The sequence below is a fragment of the Spea bombifrons genome, chromosome 1 (assembly GCF_027358695.1).
Source record: "Spea bombifrons isolate aSpeBom1 chromosome 1, aSpeBom1.2.pri, whole genome shotgun sequence".
Taxonomy (NCBI): Eukaryota; Metazoa; Chordata; class Amphibia; order Anura; family Pelobatidae; genus Spea; species Spea bombifrons.
Genome location: NC_071087.1, coordinates 125,930,314 through 125,954,256, shown reverse-complemented (window position 1 = coordinate 125,954,256; position 23,943 = coordinate 125,930,314). Strand labels below are relative to the sequence as shown.

Genomic DNA, 23,943 nt, shown 5'->3' with positions numbered 1-23,943 from the left:
GTTTTTTCGTCTGACATCTGCGGGAACTCCCACAGACGTCAGTGGGTAGTTCTGGCCGTATCCCGCAAGGGAAGGCTCCGGGTAGCCGGAGTAAAGAAGTTGCCAGGTATGTTCACCAGTTTTCTCCATAGATAATGGCTGTCATGCTTTTGGAACCCCTTCCAGACTGATAGATGCCAGTGACTTTGTTTCTTATCTGTTCTTGAATTTCTTTAGATCGTTACATCATGTGCTGCTTTTTGATACCTTTTAGTCGACTTCACTTTGCAACAGGTTCTATTAAATTCAACAGTAATCATGTCTGGGTGTGTCTAGAGAAATGAAACCCAATTACTAATTTGGTTAATTAGCTGACTTAATTAACTAAAGGAGGCAGTTCATTTTTCCATATTAGGCCAGGTAGGGTTGGATAGCGTTTTCCCTTCTATACACGAAATAATCATTTAAAAAAATTGTTTACCCTGGTTATCTTTGTCTAATATTAAAATTAGTTTAACAAGAGTGACAAATATGCAAAAATCAAAGAAATTGGGAAGAGGGCAAATACTTTTTTCACAGGGCTGTACATTTAGCTTGATTCCTTAACCCCCCCATCCCGAGTCCTTTGTAAGATAAGTATTAGCCTGACCACGTCTTCAAAACATGTGCAATATATTGCCTTCTTCCACCACATCCAGTTTCATTAGCCCTTGTGCGAGATGTCCGTGGGGCCACACTAGAACCAGAATGGCACACACATATCTGAAAAATAGCAGGAACGTCAATTTAACCCCATAAGACTCTATGAAATTCCACTTACTTTTCCAGATGTCCCTTCTGTAACCAAAAAAGTGATAGGAACAGGAGATTGAGTTTTTTTGCTGTATCTTTTCACATCAAGCACGTTTTGGCATGGATTCTTCACACTTGGCTTCCTTGTACAACAAAGGAACCCCAAAATATTAACCCCACGCTTCTCCTGATCACATAGGAACGTACAATCAACACAAAAACAGCCCCAACAAAACAATATGTTCCCTACAAGCACATGACCTGAGTATTTCAAAGACACCCTAGCTACCTTTCCCTAGTGGTCCACTGGAAACACAAATCTAACAGAAACACAAAATTCATGGGGGGTTCTGTACCTTTTGACTTGTCAGGCACATTTTGGGATGGATGCTGTACTCTGATCTAACTGGGACAGGAATAAAAACACAGAAAAACTATCTCCCATTTCTGCCGAGCACATAAATACTTGTGGTATGTCAGCGTTACACAGTCACAAGAAAGCACCAAAAGTGACCTAAAATAGCATTAATCAGTGATCAGTTAGTAATAGTTAAAAAAATAATAATAATAAAAATAATAATCAGTCCATTCCTGATTGGCTCTGCAGCATCGGGAGTCTAACTGACAGCAACTGACCTAGAAGCACCTTTGTATTTTAGTAATTGTCAGCTGTCCCACCAGCATGCAGTTATACCTAGTTCCTGGCCTGTTAACTCTTTGGGTCTGTTTTTTGTTTACAACTGGTCTAAACCAAGTAATTGAAGGCTTGTATTTTTAATTTGTAAAAGCAAAACAAAGAGTAAAACAATTCATCTAACAGAGAGACTTCCAGTTACTAAATATGGTGAAACACTATTGTTTGCTATTACAGCTTTGCCTAAATTAGGTAGTATATCATTAGTAAAGTGGTTTAATTCATGGAAAGAACAGACACAGCTCATCTTGATTCCCTCACTAAGATCAGTTGCAACAGCAAGTCGGTGTTCACAGGCACTAGATAAATCCAAGTCCATCGCCTATGTCATTAAATCACAAAATAACATTAACGTTCGTATTCCAGTATTATCAGATGGATCACTGGCTCTGCGGCTTAGAGGATTAGTGACAATTCTATTTGTGTCATTATTAAATATAAATACATTTGACAGTAATTCAAAATTACATTTTCCGATTGCGTGAACTAAAAGTGGATTTGTCACTTTTTCCAAATCCTACAATTTATAGTTCTTTCCACTAAATAAACATATGTAACTGCATTAAAATAAGCAGTACTTGTGTATTGAAAACATTCAAACTACATTTATATCACAGGAGACTAACTTCCTTTTCCCAGGATCTGCATGGTTATTACTGTCCATTATGTTACCTCTCAACTGTTGTTGAGTTGTTAAGGTGGGTGAGGAGAAGAGAGAGAGAGAACATCAGGACAGGAAATTGATTTGCTTATGACTATTACACTTGTGCATTCGGGTTAGTACACATTTTTAATTTGCTACATTTGTCAATTTGTGCAAATGTTTGAAAATGAGGTGGGGGACCCCCCCCCCAATGAAACAGACCAAAACAAAGCAGAGAGCCACAAATTTGCCTTTGCATTTCAGTGCTTTTGTTGTTTTCTTACTCACTCGGTCACCCTCATTCACCCTCTCGCTCAATGTCTCAATACCTTCTCTGCCAACAAGAGAAGAAGCAGAGCTGCTGAAAAGGAGACAGGGACACGGAAGTGACATATACCAGGAGTTGTAAATTCGTACCTGAAGGACAAAGTGTGTGGATAAAACACCAAACAAAATACTACCACAAATTTTGAAAAAGGCTGGTAGTAGAATTAGTGCATGGAAAGCATTAGAATACCAGCACTTGAAACATCCTTGGTTGCCTAGTTTGGTTGGATGGGGTAAATTGAATTGGCCGGCTTCGAAGATGTCCCAAATAGGACATGGGTGTAGGATGTAGATTTGAAAAAAAATTTTTTAAATAGTAATACGCTACTTGTACTCGCCCTAAGACTTGCAAAAAAGGAAAACAACATAAAAACTTTGGGTATTTCTAAACTCAGGACAAATATTAAAATCGATTAACCGTTTTTTTTTCATTAGCTTTTTATAGATGGGTTAAATTTAAGATATCAATGCATACACATAATTACTACATAATCATTCACAAGAGTTATTGTCTAAGATTTTCCACAGGAATTGAACTTAACATTTCTTTTCCACCTTTTGTTGACAGCACTAGACAATTATTCACGAGTGTTATTGTTAAGCAACTACATGCTATTATTTTTGATTGGATGTTGCTAATTTACACAAATTAGTTAAATTGATTCTGCTTTAAATCACTAAATGCTAAGCGAGGTGTCAAACACGTTAAGCTTGCGCAGTTCTGTTTTCCCACCCTGATTGAATACGGATTGACTTCTTTGAAATAAATATCGATTGGAATATAAATCAAACTCAAGTGCGTCTTCTTCTTTGGTTAAATGGATTACCGCATTGTGCCGGTAACGCAAGCCGTAGCACCCAGTTATTAGCCATCGAATGCTCGATGAGTAAAGCAAAGCAAACATAATTTGGATCTCCTTGTTGTTCTTATATTAATACTGTGTTCTTTTGTCTACCCAACACCCTTTTTTAGTTTCCTGTGTGGGTGATCTCCACAACGCTATGGAGGACTGTGCAGAGCGGAGATATGACATCATATCCTTGAGCGCAGCAGCAAGGGCGGTGGCTGCGGGTCCTACCCTGGGTAATACCCATCATGAAGACATCACTGCGTAGAGGCTACATTTATCTTCTGCAACCTGCATCTTAGTGTACTGAAATGAAGGCTTAAGAGAGAGGGGAGAGAGCAACAGAATCGTAACTCAACTAAATCAGAACTTAAGCGTGGTACAGAACACAAAAAATGATAGGTCCTCAGTGGCCTACATTTTTACTGGGCCTTGAAACTCCAGGTGGCAGCTCTGTGGGAAGTCCATCAGCCGGTACTAAATAGTCGTCCTATATCACAGAGATCACAGCAACACGGTACAAGTGATTTATTTAAAAATTCAGAAACTGCAGTAATGATGTTAAAACAACATCCTACAAAATCCTCAGTGACTGTGAGCTAAATTATGGCCTTGGGCTGTGCACCAAATGGATAATTACAACTAATTACTACATTTTTGCCAACCTTCTTAATTACAGTTAAAGTCCTACATTGTAGTTTTTCCCCCTTTTTAATAATTTTAGAGGCAGTTTGGTTTCAGCGTGTTCTAAACCAACGAATAATGTAGACAATTCAGAATTATATTACTTCCAAAAATACCTTTGTACCCTTTGAAGGTTCAGATATTTTGACAAATGATCATCGAAACATGTTAAACGTTAAAATGGTTTATACTGCATACATCCCCAGGACTGAATTGAATTTGCTGTAATGAACAGAAGACCGCGGCAGGAATGTAATAAATATAAGATTGCTGTCCAACAATTCAAACAAACACTCATTGCAAATATGACTGAGAAAACATTCCCTTTTGCTTAATGTCAGTTCATACCATAAAACATGGGAAATGGCACTATGGAAAGACCATTATGCCATGGTGGATGCCATACCATACATAAAAATAACAGTAGTTTCAGATCCATCTAGCAAAAACCATACAATGTACTTCAAAAGGGGAAACGCCATTAGATTTAGCGTCATTATATTACTGTAGGTGCTTGCGTTGCCATCTTGTTTTTTTTGAGGGACAGGAATGGGTGCCACTGCTTCAAACAAACCTGTTGGCATTCAGCAACATCCCACAAAATTTTTTTCCTTTTAAGATTTGTTTTACACTCTACACTTTATTATCATTTTATCATTTTAGGAATGGTAGGTGAACTATAAAATATTGTAGGAGGGGTAAGCGTACTCTTAAAACCTTTCATGGCCAAGTTCTAGGGCATCTCGCTTCTTGGTTAATGCTCAGTAGGTGGAAGCCTTATTTCTTTCAGTACTAAGAGAGCGAGGGGGTCATCTTTTACACAACTTCTTTCATCAGGCCTCAGGCATCCCGCTTTCCTTCCAACAGGTGCGATCAGTCCATTCATATAATCTCCTTTTCATTATGTAGTTAGCCAGTTATTGTAGGAAAATTAGGCAGCAACTGTCAACTCATCCTCTCATACACACATGCATATATATGCTCTCCTCTTGATTTGCATATCCTCTGACACGCCCCATAGCATCTTTACACAAATTAATTTGCTTACCAAGTGCAAACACAGGGCATGGCAACTTGGACATCAGAGACTCCAGACATTGAGTTAGACAATTCATTGCATGCATAAAGCTACTAAAATCATACACAGAAATGTGTTTTAAACGTTTACTCCAGGCATATAGATCATTGCATGTGTCAAAATGTGTATGGATTTGTAATGCTTATATATTCATTCTTTGATATTGAAAAATTGTTCTGGCTCTTTCTTAATAACGAGCTTTAAAAATGAAAAAACAAAACAGGGAATTGCCTCGCAATCACACTAGACTTTCATTATGAATGAGGCATTGTGTTCTCAATGAACGCGATGCTCCATTCATGTCCAGTGAGTGCTACCTTTCTGGTGCCTCAGAAAAGTAAAAATAAAATAAAAGTAAAAAAGTGTGCCAGCTAATCTATAGTTGGAAAAAACAGTCTGACCCCTACTGTCATGCAAGGGCTCAGACATTAGGACAAAGCCAACCCCCCCCATTGGCAAATAAAATTAATGAAATAAATCACAAATAGGAAAAGATACCCTACACCCACATTTTATTATTATTTAGAAATGGTCTGATTACTCTTCTTGGATTGCAACTCCTTTCACCTACAGCCTAGTGAAATACCCTGGCTTGTCTTCTCTCCAAAAATATATACTTTTGTGGGTGTATTTTGAACTGTAGACTGGTAAACTGTCCCAAATAAGACACAGGTCTCAAATTTGCAAAAGGGAATGGGCATGTTCCATTTTATGCTTTGTAGCGTAAAAAAACAAAAAAAAAAAAAAACATAACATGGGTTTTCTAAAAATTCAAAACACTTAGATTAATCTATGTTATGGAGTTTTGGTCAACTAAACTGTTATATATTTATATATAACTATATCTGTTCTTGAAAACACAATATATCATTTGTGTGGGTGCACAAAAAATTTAAAATGAAAATCTGTTTAGGAAACTAAAAATGCTGAAAAAGCCAGGTTTTTGGGCACAAAACGCCATCTGTAAACAAGGGGTTAAAATACATATTTTTCACTTAAATAATCAATTTATATAGCATGGGGTATGACAAACCAATGAAGTAAAGAGGAGAATGTTGGCAAACTTACTATGTTTGGATATTGTATAAGTGTTAAACCAGTAAATTTGAGAAAAAAAAATAATTACCTTTATTTACAAAAGTTCTGTCACTCAAAATATTTTTATACAAAAGAATATAATTTTGCTTATATTGCAACACACATTAAGGTTCACCAATTAAATATTCTGGTAAGTCTATCAGCTTAAGATCACAGGGTTGATAGAGGTTTCCTATCGATTTTAAGTGGTCCCACTAACCCTACTGGTACTGAATGTAAATACATCATCAATGTATCTGGTTCTGAAAGATCCACTGGCTCTGAATGTTCCGAATTCTAAAGTGCATATGGAAGTAAAACGTATAACCTATTTAACTCGGATTTAAAATGAATAATGAAAAACTGACATTTTAGTTTGGTGGATTGATTCCTAGCTTGGTTGCTTTAGTTGAAGACTTCCATATCCATATTATATTTAACCTTTATGTGCTGAAGTATTTGAAGAACACATTCATTAGGCCTACACTTTTACAAGCGTATAAGTAAGGAGACTCCATGAGATGGTAGCTCCTGATGCATCTGTCTGAAAAGCATGGCACATTTGTTCCTTTCTTGGATTTTTCCCAAACTGTTGAACAGCCTGGCTTGTAAATATAGGATGTCTCGAATCTGCTCCTTGCAGTCCACTTTTGCAAAGTAAGCTTTAGCTTCGTTGAGGTTTAGAATGGCCGACTCCAGAGCTGCAAGAAACAGAGGTATGTCATTGCGAATTCCAAAAGCATCGATGGCCGTCAGACTTTACAATACAACTGACTGAAAAAAGTAACTGCACTTCAGATCTATCTTTGGAGAAATAGAGACCTATGTAGGTTGAAGCTCCAAAACACAAAGATATATATATATATATATACCGTATTGGCTCGGATATAGGCCGCCCCCGTATATAGGCCGCACCCTAAAAGTTTGGTGCTTTTTTAAAGAAAACGTTTTTTTCTTTAAAAAAGCACCAAAAAACATGCTGCCACTCTGCCCCCCCCGTGATATGCTACCACTGTCCCCCCCCCGAGATATGCTGCCACTGTCCTCCCTCCCCCAGATATGCTACCACTGTCCTCCCTCCCCGAGATATGCTGCCACTGTCCCCCCCCCCCGACTTACCGGAGCAGACTCCCGGGTGTCTTGCGGGGCCGGCAGGGGAAATCTACGCAATAGAACTTCCGGCCCCACAAGACACCCGGGAGTCTGCTCCGGTAAGTCGGGGGGGGGGGGGACAGTGGCAGCATATCTCGGGGAGGGACAGTCCGCACGATGCGCTTAGACAACCTCTCGTGCCGGCACCCCCCCCCCGCGGGAAGTGCTGGCAGGGGAGGCTGTGTGAGCGTATCGGGGAGTAGGATGCAGGTCCCCTGCACCGCTGCAGGGGATCTGTATCCTAACCCCGCTGCCTGCCCGGCGCCCGGGCCGCACCCCCACTTTAAAGACTTAAAGTGGGGGAAAAAAGTGCGGCCTATATTCGAGCCAATACGGTATATATATATATTTTTTTTTTTTGAAAAATGGCCTTCAGGATGTTTGTTATAAAATCATTAATAAACATAACCGGGATTTCGGGCATAAGTGTCAGAGTGAAACAGGCATGTCACAGTTACCTTCGGTTTTTTTGTGAGGACTGTAGGATGCTGCTGAAGCAACTTGGCACTTGGCTACCAGAAGCATGGCTCTTCCCTTATCCAGCACAGCACCATGGGCCAGGATCGGTTCTATCGCCATGTGCAAGATGTTTAATGCTTGTTCTGGAATGCCAAGCATGAGCTGGGAGATTAAAAACAAAAAGGTTAGAATCAGTAGGATAGCAAAGAGCCCTCCGAAGCCAAGATAAAACAGGGGAAATGACTTTGAAACCAAAACCTACAATGTCTTTCAAATACAGTGTTTAATAAGATCATATTAGTAAATAATACAGGGACATTATATCAGTGGAGTATTACAATTCCACACGCACAGTACAAGTGTGTTATTAATGGGCTTACCTGTGTGAAAGCCAAGCTTAGCACAGTCTCGGAGGCCAGGTACTGCAGCCGATATTCCCTGGACAGAGCCAGTGCCTGGAGTAGAACAGGCAGCGCAACTGCATGACAAGATGACCTCCAGTAAAGCTCTGCCAAAGATAACAGAACTCTGGGAACAGAGCATAAGACACGTTTTTAACTCAGGATAAAAATAAAAACAGAAATTTACAGTACAAAAATAAAAAGTCTTTTCAGCTTGACTGCCGTATTTATTTAAAAAAATAAATAAAAAATTCTTACCAAAAATAAAAAGTTACGTACATGAATATATGATAACGTATGATGAACAAATTTTTTTAGTTGTGCATTACAAATGCCAATGTATGTGCACCGATTTACACTTTCAAGAATGGCTTGTACAAATAGTTAAGTTTAGTATGAACATCTCTCATCGTGTTAGCCTTACAAAACATCCATTTATTTTTTTATGCAAAAATAAGACTCAATAGTCAAGCGTTAAGGAATAATACAGACCATTTACGAATGCTGGTGCATACTGAAAATACTGAAATGAAATGCAGGAGCACCCATGCCAGTAAGAACATTTATTCCCAATGCGTATGGAATACAATCTATTGTTATCCTGTTCAAGATATAAGTAACTCAAGCCTGGTACTTACCGTATAACCATCTCTATGTTCCTAACTTTCTGGCAGTGCGTTAATAGTACCTGCAGAATTTTATGGGCCTCTACAGTTTGGTTTTGGGCTTTCAAAACAATTGCTTTCCTGAGAATAAAAGAAGTAGATAGTGGGACATTTGGTGTGTAGTAATGGAAGAGGTACAGAACTGTGGTCCAGGAACCACCAATGGAACAAAAACACTTAATACAATATAATACAAGGAGTGTGTCTTGAGGAGCATTAGGGAACCTTTTCTTGTACGAAATATAAGATTTTTTAATCGCTGTATTTTATTTTTGATAGAGATGGAAGCAATCATGTTAAACAGCAAGACTTTGGTAAAAATGTTATTTATTTGAGGATATTACTCTGTTAAAGATTCTTCCAATGCAAGTTATATGGTACTCCAAAATAGGGTATATGAATATGCCCTGCAACAATATTTTATAATATATATATCTACAGTTACATGTATATTTTACAAAAACACATCAACCACAGCTGTTTTACATTGAGTGATTCATTATCTGAAAGGTGCTGTTCCACTTAGACAGTGCATTCATTGAGCTCTCTAACACGCTAGACTTTAGTAGATGTGACATTTTTACTATTTCCAATTAACATGGCAAAACAAAAAAACAAAGAAACTTAAGGCTTTTTAGTTTCTACGGCAACCTTTCAGCTCCTGCTTTTATATCATATGACAATGAAGTGTTCCTGGAAAAAAATACGAATGAGGAAAAATCTTACATTATTAAAGAACTATTTATGGAAAAGTTTTGGGCGTTCAAGAGTACTGTGAACGTTTCAGATGTGGCATTTAATGACAAAAGCGCTCAGTCCACAGAGCAGCTCAAACAACACAACTGAAGCCTCATATTTCGACCACTAATAATCAGACTATTTGAAAACGTGGTCTGCATTCTTTTACCGTCTGTTTTCTCACCAGGCCACACATCATATGGTCGCATTTAGATTGGTGTTCTCCTTTGAAAGACATACTAAGGAACGTCTGGTATGGGTTGCGGAGGAGCACACCTATGTGCAGTATTATTCCTCTCACACAGTCCCCCCAGAGGAGAAATTGTGGTGTTTTTGTTTATTTTAAAGGGTTGTTATGCAGTCCAACGCAATAAAAAAAAAAAAAAAAAAAAAAAATGTAGCACAATAAAAAATGTACTTGTAATGCAATGTTGTGCGCCTGCTCAGTGGGTTTTCTGGTACAAAGGGAGACACATTGAGACCAAAATACCAACAAAGTGTGAGATCAACACATGTAACTAATTATATTATCCTTTGAAATAAATTACCCTATGTATAAGGGGCAATCATATGCCATAAGGGTCCATATCAGTACAAATCATATACCTGCACGCTTTACTGCTAAGTGCAGCACCAAAACATTGCTCAGCATACCTGTATAGTCCCTCCACACTGTTTAGTGCGGTAATACCAGTTACAAGTGATTCGGTCGTGTGATACTTTCCATCATTCATTGCACGATCAAACTGGATTTTTTGATCAAACAGCATCCACAGCTGAGAAACAAAAGATAAAGTGAAATATATTGGATGTGTGCGTCATAAAATATAGTTGGCAGACCTTACTGACAAAAAAAATAAAATGATGTGTGACCACCATTGCTCTAACGTGTAGACATTTCAACGTCGTTGCTATATTTATTACCTTTGCATGCTGACAGTTTGGAGGGAACCTTTCCTTTAAATGTTTAAGGATCTCAGAGGCGGCAGAAAAATGTCCCTGGAAAACACACACATGGTTAGAATCCCATTCCTTGTAGATAAATTACACAGCTGTCTGTCACTATGGAAAATCATACCGTCACAAACAAGTTTGCATTTACATGTCCATAGCTTTTAACATATTTCACATAACTGAGTCTTTAGGGACAGTAATAACTTATATTAAGCTGACTTAAAGCCCCAAAAGCTTTTGGGAGCTCAGCATGCTCTGCTTTAGATGGAATGGAATCCATATGCTGAACAATAAGTAAAAGAGAGCCACCGAGTTACTGAGGGATTTTATTGTCCGCATCCAAGAAGGGCTTTCTTTAGATCATATCATATAATGTACTATAAAAATAACAAACCTGTAGGGCAGCAGTTTAATGTTCATTCTATATAAAATGACTTCAAATCAACAGTGCTTTTATTGAAATGTTACAAATTCACTTCCCTGGCGCACACAAGACAATGTTAACTATTCAGATTGTACAGAACACGCTGTTGTCGTTAAGGTGTGAACGCAAACATATTTTTAGTTATTTATACCCCCATCTCACCTGCTCTGCATGCAGCTCTGCAAGATGGCATAAAACCACAGCGAAGGACTCTGTGTTGTTTTGCTGAACACCCACATTGACGGCATCCAGGCTGTTCATACTAAGGAGCATCTGTGCCTGTTGCAAAGCCATAGTACTGGAATACACAGAATTAAAGTTTCTTTATCCACCATTCTCAGTAGACAAATATACATTCAGTATATCTCTGACTGAGATTCTGCAGAGCGGAGAAGGTATTTTCCCTTTTTCAACAGAAGTGGAACTCTCACCGATGCAGTTTTCATTCTTTTTTTTGGTGTGTCATCAGCAGTGAAAGGGATGTGCCTAGATGGACACGTGCCATTGGCCAAGTAGCCACGGCATCTAGATATTTAAATCAGGCACCTAACTTGTCTGGTTGTTCTTTATGGATCAGTTCCTTTTATGCCTGTCTATGACTGTCTGGCAAACAAACCGGTTCAGCGCTGGGTACTTGTGAACTTAGTGGACATGTGCTTTACAAGTTTATGTTTAGACATCTGCATGAAAACTCTAAATACAAGCAAAAGTTCCATTATCGCAAATTACTATATTTGAAAGATGATCAACAAAATACGTGAAAATTAGGGTAAGCTCTCTAATAACACACAGAGAAGAAAAAAAGCCCACAAAAGTGATCTAAGAAGACTGAGTAGGCAGTAAACTAAAGATAGCTACCTCTGGCCATACAATCTCCATATCGCTGTCTTCTGAGCAGTGCTGATATCAATAAGTTCTGACAGGCTGTGCTTCCAGTGGAGGAGGTCGGCGTCTTTCAATGCATCCATCAGTTTGTCTGTAGTCTTTCCTGCAAACGCTCTCTGCTGAACCAATGACTGGATACCCAAGGAGACCAAATACTACAACAGATATATATTTTTAAAAATCAATACACGGTGTGTGGCATTACAGTACAAATTTAGCCACACTGGATTAACCTCACCTGTTTCTGAAACTCATACACAGCTACTTTCCATTAGTAGAGAAATACATAAAATAAGCTTGTTGCAACACAACTTACCGGTAAGCCGAAGTGTATGGCTCTCTTCACAGAATGTTCCAATAGAACACTACTGTCTGCCCCTTTCCTGTGCTTCAGAATATATAGCCAGCTCTGGGTAGGAATGATAACAACAGGAATGATACACTTTTACAAAAGCAATGGAAAGGCAACAGGCAACTATGAAACAGAGTACCCGATTCAGAAAATATGTTAGGCACTGCGAAGGCACAGTTTTACTTTGCCTTCAGATCCCTCAGACATGCATTCTTTAAAACATTTTCATTTAAAAAAGAAAAGAAGCCACCCTGAGAGAACATCAACATTTCGGTTTTGCTAAGCTTGGGGATAGATTGCTGAATACAAGTGTCAGGGGTTGGACGCTCTCCGAGTAACTTCCATCTTCTCTTGTAAATACGAGCAGAGCTTGAACTGTCACAAGTTTCCCAACCAAGTGAAATTTGGGAACAGCTACATGCGCTGAACAGATCCTCTGTTTATAGGAATGCTCTGCCCATCCACTTACCAGACAATGCTGCAAACACACATGGTCACTTGATTCCTGGGCTATCCTGATGGCTTCCTGAAGGGCCAGTTCAGCTTGGTGACTAATGGAAACAGAACAAAGTACAGAGTTTAGGCACTTACATTACAATTCAAAAGGTTTACTTGTTAATGAACTCAGAACATAGAGTAAAGTAAATAACCATCACATACTAGTGTCCAAAGCGGCAATGCAGGGCAGCCAGGTTAAGAGCAGCATATCTCAGGCTCCGACCGTATCCCTCATCCCCATTGCTTTTACTCTCTGCTCCAGTAAGAATAAGGCGGTCAAAGTAATGCAGCAGACTGTGTGTTGAGCTAAACACATCTTGCACACGAAGGCTATTTAAGTAGCTTAAATAATGCTGGCGGGGGAAAAAAAAACATAAAGAGCTGAATGCCTTAGCAGTTTTACTCTAATACACAAAATAAGTCATGCATTTAACCAGTGCAAAATGCATTCATACAAAAGTAAAAGTTATTATAACAGCCCAATAAAAAGTTTTAATGATTTTATTTCTACAGCAAGACTTGTCATGTAAATAGAACAGGATACCAAAAAAGAAACAGGATACCAGTAAGGTAGCTATAAAGTAATTAGAGTACATATAATTAAGCCTCAGGTATGATCAATAATCCATCAAATACACTGCACTACAGAATATGATGGCGCTATATAAAACAATAATAATAATAATATTAATGCTACCACCCAGAATGATTTCTACGAGATTTTTGTCTGCAAAGTTTTGGTTAAATAATAATGTGATCCACAACTAATATCACACGACATAGGACTTAATGTCCCCCACCCGGAAAACAGATTTGCTGACTGGAGCCAGACTAGTTAATGACAAATGTACTTTTATTAAGAGCTGTATCATTCTCATACATAAAGTTAATTAGGTAAAGGCAAACGTAAGATCTAGAAAGATGCAAATGTATTATGTATCATCCTCTCGCTGTTTGGTTCTGTGCTATTATACAATTGTATTTGGCTATATGAAAATATCGTTTTGCTAGCTAAAGAAAATGTTATTATATCAGTGACACCCATAGCAGACATAAAACACAGTAGCGCAAAGAGGACCTGTAAGTTCCCCCAAAGCCTCCACTTCCGTGCATTTATTTGTTAACCACTGGGGCCAGGTAAGAGAACTCATGTTAATGCCATGCTCTAGGGATCTGCAGGATTATTCCTCCCTGTTAAATTAGATTTCCCCGTCATTAGTTTGCCGATTGCAGTATAGCCCTTACTTTTACATAATTTTTAGAAAAACAAACATTATTAGATATATAGTTTTAATGTTTTGATTACAACAAGATGTGATGGTGACACTTTGCTTTAAGATTGTATTTTTTTTTATTATTCTAACAATAAAAGAAAAAATAAACGGTTAAAAAACAACTAAGACTTACAGCTTCTGCAAAATCTGGGTTAAACTTCAGCAGATTGTTCAACTCCTTTTGCAACAAGACAGGTGTGAGTGCTTTACTTTCATCATTCTTCAGTAAGGAAGCCTAGAAAAAAAATGTGATAATTACATTATAAAACACATCATAATGGCCCTTTTCTCCAAATCTTGCTTTAATCTATCTTTTAGAAAATACATTTTCTGAAATGTAAGACTTAAATGCTTCTGTTTCCCATTCATTTAATTCATATTGTTCAAAAGTGTATTAAAAACGAACAAAATAGCAAACAAAACATGGTTAACAATGGGGTATTTTTGTTCTCATTTGTGAAATTTAAACCAGCAAAGGCACTGTGAGCAGACCCTTCCTTCCTACAAATGAACCCTACTTTTATAATGCTCCAATGGCAGCTGGAGAATGAAATGACATGTACATGCTGAGCAGATACAGTTTTTACATGGGCTTTACAATTTCATAGCGCGAGAAAATTACAGAATAGATGCTCTAGACATATTTTCCCTGTGTGTATGTTCCTAAATAACCGGAACTGCAGGTCACGAAGAATTCGATCAGTGTTATCTGCACTTCATATTACGCTGTGATGGATACCTCATACCTGCTGAGAAAGGAAATATTCTGCTTGTTTCTGAGAGAGGGGTCCATTGCAAGCCATCTCCTCCTCCCTGGAAAAAATAAATATTTGTCAAAGAAGTTTTAAACATGCACTTCTAGCGCGATTAATAGAAATGCTGTGTAGGCCACAAGGAGTCAGCATATATTTGTTTTTTCCCCATCATTAAAATTTTACATTATGTTTCCATCTGCATAAGAATGCAAAAAAACAGAGTGTTGCAGAATCTTGTAATACCTTTTTTTATTGGACCAACAGTATTTAAAATAATAGATGAGCTTTCGGGAGTCCTCCCTTTATCAAGTCAAATGCATTTCTGACTAAGCAAGTCTGTTTGAAACACATATAATTTGCACTTTGAGGGATAGTGAAGCAGGTTTCTACAATAATATTCCTAGATAGAACCCCCTTCTTTGTAAGACTGATTACCCAACGGGAAGATCAAGGTCTTCTTTTTCCATTTTCCGTTCTTCTTTGTCTTCTTCTTCTTCTTCAGAATTTGTCAGATCCATTTCTGCCTCCTCATTCTCAGCCTTTAAGGAAGGTTTGTTCTTGTTAACCCGAAAATAATTCTGCAGTGAGGTATACAACTTGTACACCTGGCTAAATGAAAGCTTATTGTACGCCAAGATCATGTGTCGAAGAAACAGCCCTGAAATTCAGAGCCAGTGGGTAAGTCAAAGGAAAGCAACATTAGCAATTTGCATTGAACAGATAAATTAAAACTGACCTATCAAACAAATCAGCATCACAAAAAAAAAAGACGTTAATATTTTTGCCAAATGTATTGTAGCATTGACTAAAAAAAGTTCTCTGGTAGCACTTGTTCCACTATATGATCACTTTTAAAAATATTTAAACATGAAATGTTGTTATCCCAATACAACACATGTATAGCCCACTATAAAAGGAAAGACTAATACACACATATATGTTATGAAGGGCCAACCCTAGAAAGTTTCTGCTCAAGAAGGAGCTTGTTTGGTCCCATAAAACGTAAAGTTAAAACTTCTTCAAAGTCTCCTTGCACATTGAATTCTGCATTATACAAGATCAATCATTCATGCTGAAGAATCCTGCCTGTGTTTGCCCTTCACTACAGTAAAGCGAGATAGTCAAAAGCACAACTCTACTGCCAATTATTTTTAAATTTAATATTTATTATTAAAAATAAAAAAATATAATTGTTATTAAGAATGCAAGAAACATCTATGCTAAGTTAACAGAATTCTTGATCCGTTAATATTTTTTATTGTATTATTATATAATATATATTTTTTCAAACACATGCTCTCCACGACCATATTTATATCCCCCTTCAATGAAAATCCAATTAAAACAAGACACAGCCAACTGAAGTGAGCATACACAAGCTCACACCCTACAAATCTATTCAAGCATGCATTTTAAGACATGGTGTAAAATTAACAAACTAAAGAAAGCTGCAGTAGGGTTTTGCAATGTTGTACTTGTATGATAAAACCTTTTTCTTCTTATAAGACCACATACCAACAACACTTGTCTTGTGTACTTCAGGCACTGTTCCACTGAAAGAATCAGCAAGATCATCAAAGAATTGCTCCATGTCCTTAAGTTCACCTTCAGCCATCAGCTTTATTCTGCAACGCAAAAATAATGATGCCTGACACAAACGAACTGCGACAAGCTCACTGCCACGAACAGATAAGAAAATCTGACAATTCTTAAATTGGAGGTACCAATAAAAAAATATATATGTATTTGGCTTATAATGTGGATTTTTTTTTTATATAATTACACATTATACTGAACAATGGAATGCAATAGGTCATTTTCAGAGCTTTAGACCCAATTGAGCTCGCTGCGTTAGTTTTAGACCAAACTGGGGCAGGCATTGCTAGGGCCAAAACTAAAAGAACGAAAGAGATTTTAGATATTAGAGAGAAGCACTAGAGAAACAGCAACATTCCCCAACCATAGCGCAAATCAGCACAATACACCATAGCTTATTTCGCAAGTTAGCATCACTAACAAAATACATACGCACAATAGAGAAGGAATTATGAAAAATAACACTACCTGATTTGTACTGAACTTGCCACATTCGGACAGCATTCTTCTATTATTTTGATGAGCTTTGAAAGAGTCATATCTGGTCCCTGCAATTGTATACAAATTAAACAAATGTTTAGTTGGAACACAACTTTCCCCATGAAGGTTTATATTGGACATGTAACCCACAAACTTAAAGGGACACTTAAAGAGCAATTTAATGCATATGATATCTGAGTGGTCCCTTTAAATTTATGTGTTGTTACTCTTCAAAAAGCATGGGGGGGTTCTTCAGAATTCCTTCATATATATGGTCATCCAAGTACAGAATGCATTCTTTCATACTTTAGCGTTCACTTATCCACATTATGATTACAAAATGCTTTCATAACTGGCAAATTTGGTTTTGCTGAAATGCCGTAATTACATCATAGATCATCAGTTTAACTGATATGTCATCAGAACAAGGTTCCGAAAACAGACTATAGGACTATACTAAGCTATTTCTGAGCCAACAATGAGCTCCATCTAGTGGTTCTTTTTTAAATCTAATGTGAGCATCTATTCTTAAACTAAAAGTATCAGTGACAAAGTATGCAACAAAAGCGGCATACACATTGCAGGTCAGTCAACAACTGGGATTATATTAACAATTCTAGATTTTCAACAACGTATGAAGTACACTACAATAGAGGTTCTGCGTGGGTAAACACTGAAATGCTGTCTGAATATGAACAGACATTTAATATGCTCAATATTAAATACTTATTTGCTTATTGGTGATGTATTTTTTAAAAGGTACATGTCTACACCAAAATTGTTCATATATTCTAAAATTAACCCCTTCAGAAACTCGATAGTAATGTACCTTGTGTCATATCATTACCAGCGCCCAAGTAAATGAACCGATATCGTATGACTCACCTTGCACATTAGATTTTTTTTAAAATATGGGGAGTGTATCAGCAATAGGGACTGAACCCATATACAGCCCTGGGAAAGTTACACAATAATGTGAAGACACCATGCCTAAACATGCGAGAGAAAAAAAAACCCTCAAAAACCCCAAGACAGCTCTTTACATTACTGAGTGCACAACAACCATGTACACCGCCAGGCCACGCTGTGTACGCCAGTGGGTTGTGGGCCATCAGCAAACCAATTCAATGCTAAATATCCCCAGACCGAATTATGCCCACAAGCTAAAAAAGTATTCTCCATTGAGTGCAATACTAAATAATATTTATAACACCAGGACCTCACATACATGCTTCAGCAAAGCTCGCAGGCACTTTTTAGAGGCACCTTAATTCATTATTTGGCTGCAATTATTATAGAATCTTAACCCATTAATGGAGGACACGCTGCAGAAAGGAAAACGCCAGTTAACAGAACATCTCAGACTGAAATACTTTTGCCGGGACGGCCACCCGAGCAGGGAGCTAAGAACCCTAAGGAGGGACTTATTCACCTGCAGCAGAGGCAGGATTTGCTTGTTCAGCCGCCTCTTCTCCACCAGTCCGATCTTCGTATTCTTGGTCATCTCGCTCAGCAGAACCAACACCGAAATTTTGTAGGGGGTAACCCAGTCCTTAATACCGAATACGTTAGCATGAACGACCCCGTTTGTCATCATGGGGTTAAAGTAAAGACTCTCGTGAACACTAGCCATAGTTACTACGAAATCATATACCAGATGAACAAGACAACCCGCAAGAGACACACACACGGGTATCCACAACGTAAAACACCAATCGCTACGCGCTTCACTAAACTGGCCAATCAAAACTACAGGACCGTGTATCACGTGAACACTCGTACGGCATTACTAACCCATCCCCGAGAAACACATAAGTGAACATCAAAGTTCCGGATGGATTAAGGTCTGGCACAATGTGATCTCGGTTTCAAGGATGTTGTAGAATATTACGGCTCCTCTGATGTCATGAATGATTTACCTTTAAACAATGCTAAACGCAATACTATAAAAGGGTCATGCAAAAATATATAACTATATAAACTAAGTTTTAGGAGGAACAGTTAGTTGTTGGTACAATAAAATACTGTGTAGTTTTAAAGTGACACTACATCCATCTTACGCGATTTAATGCGCAAGATAGCTGCGTGGTCCCTTGACAGTTTTATGGTTTACCCCTTGCAAATAACCCATGCGCATTTGCCCACCCACCAGCTTTTTTCAATATAGGAGATGTGTTCCGCCGAAAAACCCTCTCTGTGAATGTGATATACTTCACATATCCAGCGCTGACCCAGGAGACACGGTGTGCGGGGTTCTGTTCAGACTCTGGTGTATGCACAGTAATCCCTCCCGTTGGTTTTAATAGGAGTGCTTTTGTGGCACTAATTGGCTGCGTCAAACACCCCATAACCGGCAGAAACCGTCAGGCCATGGAGAAGTTTTTTGAGTTTGAAGAATGCATTTTCAATTCTTCGCAGACTATTTTAATATACATTCTTCTTTAGTAGGGCTGCCAGGGACACTAAACTGTTCCTTTAAATGCAGCCGCTCAACTTAAGTCGGTGCCTTGTGTGTATATTGTGTGCGAAGCAGATATAGAGAGAGTTTGTATCATGTGCTGTCTTTTTTTGTGTATAATTTATAGGGGTAAACAGGCTAAGGTGACCAGACTGCCTATTTATATAGAATAGATACAAAATGCCAGCAGGGTGACCACTTTGGCCATTATTTTGTGGGACATATCATTTTCTCATGTTGCTGATCAGACCGTCTATGGCTACAACGCAGTATGTGGTATGTAAGTAATGTACGGAAGTGATTTCCTTAAACCGTATAAGGGCAAAACGGGAATTCTGTAGAACCCCCTCATTTATTTGTAACAGACACACCATGCAAATGCATTAAAGTACAAGTAGCGACTGGAGTGTCCATTTAATTTCCTTTGGATGTAGCTGGCAATTTTACATCAATTTCCTACACCAGTTATAGAATATGTTGCAAAGCTGTTAAAGTGCGCATCTTTTTTGCCAATACCTTATAATTAATGATACATATAACAAAAGTGGTCATAAAAAATGGTCCAACACATTTGCTTTTTTTAAAAAAAAAAACCAAATAAAATCATTTAACTCTGCCAGTACTGACTGTAGCACTGCTCACTTAAGTATAAATGTTGGTAGTTCTGGTTTATGTTCTATATGTAAGCTACACATTTCTACTTGTATTATTTGGATCAGGCATTTGTGGCATATTTATAGATCTCCCTGACTGTTTTGTGTATGTGGAGCATCACCTGCAGTGTTTTTTTGTTTATTTGTCACATTTGAAATGTTTCAGATCCAACACATTTTAATATAAGACTATATGAGTAAACACAAAATGCAGCTTTTAAATGATTATCAACTTCAGTTTTTAATTTTAGAAGGTAGGACAAATTTGATATAACAGACAAACTTACAATCGGACAGATAATGTATGGAATGTAGGGCATATGTGTAAGAGATATATATTATGTATCTTATATGTCATTTAGGGTACAAGTTATTGAAGTCTGCTATGCCCAGGTCTTGCATGGGTATACTAATTTCCATGATGATTGATGATATTACTAAGCCAGGGGTAACCGATGTGTAGCTTTTAATAACATGGCTGAAGCGCAACTCTCACAATTCACATCTCCTAACAACTCGTACAACCCATCTATCTATAAAGGAACAATATGAAAACCAGATTCAAATGATAATGTCAATGGTTAATCCTTAACTGTGTTTAAGTTTGTAACAATATCTCATCCCTCATTCTTCGCTTTGGTATTAGTATTGGTAATCCTGACTCAACTCTTTGTATGTCACAATTTGTCTCGCAAATGTCCTCAAATGGCATGGGTTCAGTCCAGTAATATAATTGTAATGGATATCAATGGGAGAATAATACCATCATTTTGACCAGGCATCAGTGAGAATATCTGTTTGTGAATACATCAATGTGACCTCACACTTTACTCAATAACACCCAATTTATCAAATTGTTGACAAAACAAGCGTTGTGGATGGTAGCTAGAGCAACGGTCTTTGGTTGATATACCAGAGGTATGGGGTATAATTGACTGTTGGCATTTATGATCTAGTAATGCCAACACTTTAAATGGACCACATTAATACAGTATAGAATCATGTAATATCCAGCGTTACGCTCATATCATACACTGGTATTGTTGTATCAGGCCCCCCAACTGTCCCGATTTAGGCAGGACACTCCCGATTTTGGTTCTCTGTCCCGCCTGTCCCTACCGCTGTCCCGCTTTGCTGTCCCATGGGCAAAGAAAGTGCGCGATGTGATGCCAGCCTCCAATTGCCAGCCATTCTTTAAGCATAAACAGCCGGCTTGTGTGTGCCGTGCAGCTTCTGCTTCAATGAGGCTCTTCGTTCAGCCCCCTTGAAGAGGCAGTGCAACACTGGAGGGGCTCACAGAGTCAATAGAGTTCCACCTGTTGCAGTCAGTCCCGTGGAAAAGGAAAGTCAGAAAAAAGGTAGCTGGCTGGCTGGAGGGCATGAGTACTCAAAGCAATGGGGGTAATAATACACATTAGGGAAAAGGCTGGGGCATTATATAAATCAAGACTAAAGGGGCTGCTGGCTGGGGGCATACATACATACATACACAGTGGGGGAAGGCAAGGGACACAACAAGGGGGGCTGGCTAGGGTCATCACTTACATCTATAATAAAGGGGGGCTGGCAGGGGGCATGAAAATAATAGAGGCCTGGCGGGGGGCCAATACACAAGAGGGAAGCTACCAGGGGCGTAAGTAGAAGCCTCAGGGCCCCTGTGCGAGAATCTGTTAAGGAACCCCCAATCTACCCCCTTCTCACATCATCTATCCTATCCCCCATCTCACTACCCTACCCCCTTCTCCCTATCTACCCTCTCCCTACCCCCTTCTCCCTATCTACCCTCTCCCCACCCCTTCTCCCTATCTACCCCTCCCTTCTCCATATCTACCCTCTCCCTACCCTTCCTTCTCCCTATCCACCCTCTCCCTACCCCCTTGTCACTATCTACCCTCTCCCTATCCCCCCTTCTCACTATCTACCCTCTCCCTTTTTTCTACACCTACCAACAGTCTTTGTTTTCTTCTCATTTCCTTTGCGTGAAAAAGCCCAAACCTCGCTTGCTGCTCCTGCACCCCACCTGGAAGCATTCCTGTCGCAGCCCACCCCAGCACAGGAGTGTCGCTTTTACTAAATTGAATCGTGTCCGTTTTCAACCCTACTATGTAATTATAGAAGATCATTGATAATGAGGAGCGATGAAGGCAGCATCATCAGTAAAATTATGTCATTAAGTGAAAGAGGGAGGCAGTTCTGAGACCCAGAAGACGCATATACAGTATATATATATTGTGACAGAAAGGCCGTTACAATAGTGGATATACGCCCTACTTTGGCTAATTTTGTGTGCCCTTACGTGTAAAATTAAAGCCCCAGGGAAAGAGAATCACAATGAAAAAACTACACTATAGGAATGTGATTTATAAATTGTGTAATGGGTCCTTGGGGTGGAGTATCCAGAAAAGCAGGGTGGGCTGGTGCTCCAACAGTTTTAAAATCCAGACCAGGATTTACAGGTGACCAAGTACACACCTGGTCTAATCAGGAGGGTTTAAAAAGCTCAGCTTGGTGCTATTCAGCCTCTCTTCTTATATCCAGCCAAGAGAGCTGCTGGACAAAAAGCCTTGCAGGATTTATTTTGTTTGTTTGGAGTGTTTTGTTGGAAGGTGGGGAAGCCACCCCAACCTAGAGAGGAAACACAATCCTATGTTTAGTTAGTGCTCAGATGAGCAAGGGTTTATTTTTGTTTATATTGTATTTTTGTTTAACCCCTTCGTGACAAAGGCTGATTTTACTTTTTGTACCGTTCGTGACAATGGCTGTTGTCATGCCTACCTGTCCGGCTGGGGTCCCTCGGTGTTCCTCGTGCCCGTCCTCCTCGTGTGTTGCCGTGCGTGCGGCACGCACACGAGGGGGCGTGCGTGTCGAGCAGGCACGCCTCCCTGCCACTGACAGTCCTGATCGGGCTGCCGCAGCATGTCAGCGGCGATCGGAGAGACGATCCGCCGCTACATGCTCGCGGCACCCGACCAGTACCTCTTCTGCCTGTGTGGCCCCGCCGCATTGCTCGCAGCGGCAGCACAGGCAGAGAGGACATTGTGGTTAGCCGCCGCGGGCATGTCGGCGGCGATCGAGTGTTCGATCGCCGCTGCATGTCCGCGGTGGCTGTCTCCTTTCCTCTCCTGCCTGTGTGGCGCTTCCGCGTCATTCGCGGAGGTACCACAGGCAGGAGGGTTTGTTTTGTTGCCATCGCGACGCTTCTCTTGCGCCGGTCGCGATGACGTCATCGTACCTGCTCTCCCGCCATTGGTCCTATTTAAACTTCCTGGTCCTGTGTTTCCTTGCCCGTTCAACGAGTCCATATCATTGTTCTCAGGGTGTTTGTTTCTCTTGTGCCTTTTGATTGCTATTTATGTGTACCAGACCTCGGCTATTGTTCTTTGACTACGATCCTGCGCTGCCCGTCCCGACCTTGACTACGATCCTGTGCTGCCCGTCCCGACCTTGGCTATTGTTTTTTGACTATGCTCCTGTGCTGCCTGCCTCGATCCCGGCTTGTTTATCGGATTTACTCGCCATTCCTGCATTGTGGGTCCACCACCTGTGGTGCCTGATCCGACGTAACAACATTTCTGCGCTGCTCGTGTTTAGCTGTAATTTTCTTCTTTCCCGTGTACTGAACCCACACACATTAGATATTGTTTTTTTCAGGAGAAGAAGGACTTTCTTTAGATGACATTGTTTTGATTGTATCATATTATTTACTATTAACAAAAGTATAAAATATGGTGAAAATTTAGAAAAAAATTACTGTTTCTAACTTTTAGTTGAAAAATCTTTCACTCATCTATAAAAGGTAATAAAAAAACCTGCTAAATAGATTCTACTATTTGTCCTGAGTTTAGAAATACACAATGTTTTTATGTTTTTTTGCTTTTTTTCTACACATTATGGGGCAATAAGTACAGGTAGCGTTTTGCTATTTCAAAGCCATTTTTTCCAAATCTGGTAATTCTTCCCCCCATGTGCCATTTCGGGTATCTTTGAAGCCGGCCAATGCAATTTACCATCAAGTCATATATTTTTGAAAACTAGACAGCCCAGGGTATTCCAAATGCTAGTATTTTAACCCTTTCC

The 23,943-nt window shown here is 39.2% G+C and overlaps 1 protein-coding gene across 1 annotated transcript; it reads right to left on the bottom strand.

Annotated features, from left to right (window-relative positions):
* Positions 1-6,575: 6,575 nt before the first annotated feature.
* Positions 6,576-18,491, bottom strand: ANAPC5 (anaphase promoting complex subunit 5). The gene is made up of 17 exons (XM_053472807.1): positions 18,188-18,491; positions 16,744-16,823; positions 16,195-16,304; positions 15,115-15,337; positions 14,671-14,737; positions 14,058-14,159; positions 12,813-13,003; positions 12,622-12,703; positions 12,117-12,209; positions 11,774-11,955; positions 11,078-11,213; positions 10,462-10,536; positions 10,192-10,313; positions 8,773-8,880; positions 8,114-8,261; positions 7,733-7,895; positions 6,576-6,823 (listed from the first exon to the last, which is right to left on the bottom strand). Exons 1-17 carry the CDS (start codon positions 18,386-18,388, stop codon positions 6,612-6,614), a joined length of 2,295 nt encoding a protein of 764 aa, XP_053328782.1. The 5' UTR covers positions 18,389-18,491; the 3' UTR covers positions 6,576-6,611.
* Positions 18,492-23,943: the final 5,452 nt, after the last annotated feature.